This window comes from Tachypleus tridentatus, chromosome 13, assembly GCF_004210375.1.
Source record: "Tachypleus tridentatus isolate NWPU-2018 chromosome 13, ASM421037v1, whole genome shotgun sequence".
NCBI lineage: Eukaryota > Metazoa > Arthropoda > Merostomata > Xiphosura > Limulidae > Tachypleus > Tachypleus tridentatus.
In genome coordinates this window covers 89,453,966-89,461,420 of record NC_134837.1, presented here as the reverse complement: position 1 = coordinate 89,461,420, position 7,455 = coordinate 89,453,966, and the positions used below count along the sequence as shown (strand labels likewise).

The 7,455-nt window shown below is 32.2% G+C and overlaps 1 protein-coding gene across 3 annotated transcripts in view; it reads left to right on the top strand.

The window, feature by feature from the left end:
- The window catches only part of LOC143236869 (uncharacterized), a 44,880-nt gene that overhangs the window by 16,218 nt on the left and 21,207 nt on the right, over nt 1-7,455 (top strand). Inside the window, exon 1 of one of the 3 annotated variants that reach the window (XM_076475511.1) lies at nt 6,279-6,547. The exons of the other annotated variants lie outside the window; for them this stretch is intronic. Within the exon in view, the coding sequence (XP_076331626.1) occupies nt 6,451-6,547 (97 nt within the window). The 5' untranslated portion in view covers nt 6,279-6,450. Of the gene's footprint in view, nt 1-6,278; nt 6,548-7,455 lie in introns of those variants that run through there. 3 annotated transcript variants of the gene reach the window in all.

Sequence of the window (7,455 nt, the reverse complement as noted above, 5' to 3'; positions counted from 1 at the left end):
TTTCAGATCTTTAAAGCTTTTTTTATTTGGTTAGCTAGTTTACACGGAGATAAAGTTCATTTATTACAATCATAATTTTAATTCATTATAAATACATGTTGCTTCCAGTAAAACACGCTTCAGCCTATTATCACTTGTTTTTGTTTTTTAAGCGATTTAAGTGAACTTCACAAGATGTAATAGTTTATCTTAATTTTACAACATATTCAATTGAAATTGTTTTATTATGCTGTAAACATTTGGCAAAATGGTTCTTCCATAGTTATAATAAGTACACTTTCGTGTTCAATAGATCAAGGTATCAGACCATTAAATTAGTCTCGAAATAAATAAAACGTACAAAACATGTATTTAGTGGCTTGTGAAGCCCAAAAATGATCCCTTAAAGTTATGCAACTTCATATGAATATTTCTAGTATTAATACATAAAGTAATATACAGAAATGCAAAATTCAATGTCAATGTGTCCGATAATACTACATACTTGTGAAGACTAGTCAATTTTTAATTAAGTTGAAAGTTTGCGTTACATTATATCTCATTAAGGTGTATAGTCGAGGCGCTGTTATATTCTTCTTATTAAGATCCGTATAGGACCAGTAAAAAGTAAAATTTGTTCAATATTATCTTAATTTTTTTTTTTGATTGGATGTCCTTCAAACTATAGATCAATAGATCACGCATCTCGGTATGAGAACAATAAGTTACATGGAAAAAAAATCTGATTGAACTGTATTTCCATCATTCCTTTAAGTACATTGTGAATTTGAAGATTTGACAAGGAAAAATAAAGACATTTCCCTAACTTTTCTAACAAAATTCTAGCTCTGCAGCTAGCTTCAGAGAAAAAAATCACTCAAGTATCCAACATCAAAGATTTGGCACACTTGCGAACTTTCAACAACAGTTCATTACTATTAAGTTTTTACAGACGTGTGCATAGCTTGTACGATAAGTTTAACTGTCCCAGTAAGCACAAAATAGCTATTATCAAAGCCGAAAAATGATTTTAAAAACAGAAAATTTCTATAGATTAATAAAGACTGGCGATTCTATTCATTGAAAAGGAACACGGTGGAAAATAAACTTCAAAGGAGCTATTGGTGGCTCGAGTATAAAATAAACGTTAATTTTAAATGGGATTAACATTGTAGTGTAATTCTTAGTTGTTTTATCATTTCCTGATCAAAATATTTGCTAATTAGCCGATAGAGAAAAGGTCACAAGCACTTATGATACGTATGCATTTGTGTGTTTCTTAGATTGTTTGAATTTCGCGCAAAGCTACACGAGGGCTATTTATGCTGGCCGTCCCTAATTTAGCAGTTAAATACTAAACGGAAGGCAGCTATTCATCACCACCCATCACCAACTCTTGGGCTATTCTTTTACCAACGAATAGTGTGATTGAACATAACATTATAATGTTATGTTACGTTGCTATCTAAGGCATAATTAATAACATTTGACTTTTTATTCGTTACTTCAAAAATAAATGAAGATATTTTAGGGAAACTTGGCTGTCTAAATAAAAACGTAATAAAAACTGGAATTCAGTGTTTTTATACACCAAAATCTGAAATACACGTTAAAAACTGATTTGTTTTTCATTTTTAGTCAAACTAATGACTCCATAAATAACAGCCCACAGTGTCACAGTGGTATGTCTGCGGATTTATAGTGCTAGAAACCGGTGTTCGATACCCGTGGTGGGTAGAGTGCAGATAGCCCTTTGTGTAGCTTTGTACATAAAAAAACAACAACAAACAAACAATAAATAACGGAATCTTTGGAACTCTGAATGACCTCCGTTAGTTCAGCAGTAAATCTGAGAAGTTATAACTCTAAACATCTGGTTTTCATATCCACATTGGACAAAGCACAGATATTGCGTAATGCAACTTTACGCTTAAAAAAACAACAAAAAAAGCTCCCATTTATAACGTGAGCGCCATCTACTGCCTACGTTAAATACTAATGTAGATCTATTCTCTTTGAACGTTCATAAACTTTTCATGCTTTTAAGGGAGATATTAAACATGACAAATTAACGTTTTATTTAACCTAACAATAGTATAAAATGATTGTCTATTTTTGGTATAATAATGATCTTAAATAACTTCTATATGCGAAAATAAAACAATACATTTTATTGCTAAAATAATTCTTATGATTTAAACGTATTTCCAAACATTGTCACGTTTCAGCCACACAAACTTTAAACCTGAGGTCTTTCCTCACCAACATAGTTATGTCAAATGTCATCCAGATCAAGATTATACACATCGAATAAACATTTTAAATAGCGTGATCGTGAATCCATAAATGTATATATTTAAAATGCGTTTTATATTGGTCTAACAGACGAACCAAACAATAACATGCTAAAACCCTTTTTAAGAGCCCCTACAATTAATTTATGTTTGTTTTTTTCAATTTCGCGCAAAGCTACTCGAGAGCTATCTGCGCTAGCCGTCCCTAATTTAGCAGTGTAAGACTAGAGGGAAGGCAGCTAGTCATCACCACCCACCGCCAACTCTTGGGCTACTCTTTTACCAACGAATAGTGGGATTGACCATCACATTATAACGCCCCCACGACATTAATTTATTATTGAAATACAAACATTTATAAAACCCGTTTTAATACAAACAAATAGACACAAGAAGCTGTAGTTGCATGTTGTTTCTTTATACAACGATATTGAAAACATATACCACTTTATGCATGGTATTAATTAGTGATATGCTTTTGTATGGCCCGGCATGGCCAAGCGTGTTAAGGCGTGCGACTCGTAATCTGAGGGTCGCGGGTTCGCATTCCTGTCGTGCAAAACATGGTCGCCCTCCCAGCCGTGGGGGCGTTATAATGTGACGGTCAATCCCACTATTCGTTGGTAAAAGAGTAGCCCAAGAGTTGGCGGTAGGTGGTGATGACTAGCTGCCTTCCTCTAGTCTTACACTGCTAAATTATGGACGGCTAGCACAGATAGCCCTCGAGTAGCCTTGTGCGAAATTCAAAAACAAACAAAGTGATATGCTTTTACGAATTGAACAATTATTGTATTCATCCCTACACGTGTCTTTGAGTGTGTCAGTTGATGATACTGATACCACAATAGTTGTCGTTAATAAATAAAGTGAGAAAGTTCCAAAGGCTTTCTTTCAATAATTCTTACAGCTAAATAAGTATAAACCTGAGCTGAACGTTTTCAATTGTTCTAGTAGTTTGAAAGTAGAAAAGTTATTAGTTGATATTTTTCCTTATATTTTTCATATATGTGAAACAGCTGCTGCTATGTTGGCAAGATTTCATTTTTTTCTTTTGGAAAAAAAGAACATGGCGTTGATATTACTGTATAAATTAAGAAGAAAACTTTTGGATTTACTTTGAACAACTATTGTTGAAAGTCCGATCCGAGTGGTTGCATTTTTGGACAAATTTATTATGTAAAAACTTTAAGATATTTACAAAAGATCGAGTTATCCCTTAGCTGTATTCGCAGTATGCATGTCATAAATGTTTTCAAATCGTTCAAACTCCCAATTCCAGATGCTGAACTATTAATATTAGTTTCACTAAATACCAAAGAGTGCTGTTTGGTTGCAAAACCGACTTCGATTGTAAACTCTGTCATTTATTTCATGTTATGAGCTCACAACATAACAGGTCAAGTAGGATTTCTCTTAATCCCTTAAGTGAAGACAATCGTGATCATTGTTGGAGTCAACATTAGAATTAAATTTTCGTTTTTCCCTGAAAGGTAAGAATTGCCTAACATGACTAGCTTATCCGTAGTGATTGTGGAAAACAAGACTGGGATAATACTGACTCCAACAATTATCACTGTCCTTATTCTTTATGAACGTTTGTCTGATTCAATTAGACATTGAAATCTTTGGCAATAACACTAAATATGATTGTTTCTTAAGGCCTTTAGATCAAGGATTGTTTGTCCCTGCTGAACAGTAATAAACATTTCTAACGGTATTGTTTTGTTTTGCATTGATGTCATTCTAGATGTAGTTATATATCGGAAAATGACTTATACTTGAGACTAGGACCCCTTATTCTCTGACGTCTGATTATTTAAACTTATAAAATGATTCAATATTGGTTCTGTATTTTAAACTCATTGTCTTGTTTTCTTTCTTTTAGACAAGGTTATTATTACCATTCGCTATTTTACTTAAAGTTTTATGCAGTTATTCTTTGTTTCTCTTTTTTAATGCATCCTGTTGTCTGTGGACTAAATTCATACACCAAACTTGTATTTACTGTTGTTTTTCATATCATACTTGTTGTTGGCCCACTTCCAATAGAAATCATTATGCCATTCTGAAACCAGAAATGATATCTCTTTCTTATTAATAACACTAAAAATCAGTAGAAACTAAACATGAAAAACTCAGTTAAATAGACGACTTTTATTTCTTATTAAAAACTTATTTCAAGTTCAGTATGGAAGAAACTATCAGATTAATTAATTATACTAAAACAATCTTGTCACAGCGAGTGTGTGTGTACTTTCATGTACTGTTTCAGCAAATCAGTCTACTTTCTGGACAAGGAACAATATATTTCATACCTTAGATCCACCATTACAGTTGGTGGTGAGACTACCCTAAATTTAGTAGTACACCACAGAACACCATTTGTGCTGTTAGAAATACTACGACTCGTGCTGTCTTCTATTCGTGGTCCTAATGTTTACATTTACACTAGATCCATATCTAAGATACCAAAATCAAGACAATGACCTTCTACATATATGTGCAATTATCTAGCATCGTCAGGGATCTGCCATTCTACTCATGTTTAGTCAACCACTATTAACCAGAATAAAGTCTGTATGGATTATACTTGGTGGTGACTTCACTTGAAGTGTCTGACACTACAAGGTCAGTCAGAGTTCTGTTAATTCTAGTGTCAATTAAACACTTGGTATCACATTTTATGTATATTTGGTACTTTCCAATCACCATCCAACCAACTTTGTATAAGTAGAGTGATTAGCAATGAATAATTTTTATGTAACCTAAGTTTTGCACACTTAGGTCAATGGCCAAATTCATTCTAGACTTCATCAGTATGTGGGTCCATATTGGTAGCATTCATAGCTTGCCCTTCACACTTTTTATTTACTAAGCAATCAGGTGGAACTGCAGATTCTTCAGTCTTCTCAACCAGGGTTACATTTAGGGAGAGGCATTTGTAGTATTTGCTGAGAAAGCATCAGAACTCCTATCCACTCTTTGATATGCTATGCAACTGAGTTAAGGTGCAAGGATATGTCTACGGTTAGGTATCTTTTATGGAATATTTGTTGTACATGCAGTCTGATGATATGAATTACATCTCAACCACTCTATATTTCGCCTAGTAATGGTTTCCTACCAGTGAGGAAGAATTATTATATCGATATTGATAAAGTTAACACTCGCTGTATATATGTTGTTATTATGTAACAAATGTTGATCAAAATATAATTATAATATCTATGGTGTAATTTAGTTTGTAAATAGTTATTAATTTTTGCGATTACCAAACATAGTATAATTTTTTTTATATTAACTTATTGTTTTCTTATGCTAAATTTTCTTAATAAAAATTTTATCTATAGTGATCTACTTAGTTTAAAATCGGCTTTTCAACATATTTCTATGTGGCTCAGCGATAAGTCAGGGACTGATTCGCTGCCTCCATTAACTTTTACAGATTACTAAAATAAATGTGCAATAAAAACAATAGGATTTACATACGAATATTTTATAAGCTCTTGTTTGTTTATTTGTTTTCGTGAACTCTCACTAAGCGAAAGAGTGTTTCACATGTGACAGGCTAGTGGTCGACAAATTCCGGTTTATAAAAACTCACTTTTTCTGAAACTAGTGGATCCACACCTGCTTTCCTTACCTTTATGCTTAGACATAAACAAACCCGCTGATAACTTATATAAAGCACTGCTAATTCAAATTATATAAATTATGTATTTTAATCATCTCTTCGATTTACATCTTTATCGCAAAATCTAGGTAGCTGTTATGGTTGCAGAACAAATACAATTAATAATGTATAACAGTTGTCTTTTAGATTATTTCAAGACTCCATCTACCTGATGATGACTAAATTATTTATAAATTGGAAGTTAGGTGTGTTATTTACGTATTAAATGATAAGTATTTGTGTGACTACAATTTTCAAAACGTTTAAATCTGAAAGCACAGCTTTTGTATAAGACCTATGCTGTAATTATTTATATTTCTAGCCCCCAGTGGCAAAACACAGTTCGCACAGTCTGTAGCTTTCCGCCTAAATCTAAACAACTGTGTTTTGTGTGTGAATGTACCATATTTATCAACACGGAATAACCAATCATAATAGCGAACGAATATTTTAAGCCAATCACAGCTCAGGAAATGAGCGTGCAAAACTCAAATTCAACAAGATATGGCACCGTCACGAAATAGAGGAAGATCAGTTATCTCGGAAAATAAAAACTTTTCTAAACGATCAAACTGTTTTCGAAGAATTACTGATAATCTAGGTAATCACCCATTATATTTTTATGGAATTGAAAAACGTTTATGGTAAAATTTGTTTGTAATTTTAAATCATCCAGCGGTAGATAGTTGTAGCTAGCGTAAGTGAAACTTCTGTAACTGGTAGTATAAGTTGCAGATATACTACTAACAGCACTAGTACTAATATTAATAACACTGACACCTACAATACAAATACATAATAGTAATAGTAATGGGGTTAAAAATTACAGTGCTGTTAAGACTAACATCCACTAAAAAATGAAATTTAAATTTTGACTACTAAAGTTTGATAAGATATTCACAAGGCATAACTGCCAAAATAACCTATCCAACTTATAATTCTTTTATTAATATTTTTAACTTGTTCTATCTTTGCTTACTTGTGTTACTGCTTATAATTGCTTGATTAGGCCTAATATTACTCTTCACTTTTAGTTCAACGTTAGGCTTTTGTTACTTGACAAAATTGTTTACAGTTTTTATTACAGTTCTCAAATCTGTTACTATTTGTATTAGCACTAATGCTATAACTAATACTAATAGAAGTAATAGCAGTACCATACTATTCACTTAGAAATGTTTGTTTTTTTTTACATTTAGTGTAAATTATTTTGTTGGCCAATACTTAGATTTGAATATTTAATTAGTACTGAACAGTATAATTTAATTTTATGCACTATTTACACAATCCGTGATAACGAGAAAACCCACTTGTAGAGAAAATTATATATTTAAAAATGGCTGGTATGGGTAGAGAAGGCACTAATAGAATTTGCTCCTCTATTAGTGCCTTATCTACTCATACCAACCATTTTTAAATATATAACATTTACAAAGTTTGTCCAAACCTACACAGATAGATGTCCCTTATCTTGGCTTAATAATCTAATCTTAAAATTATAATATCCAT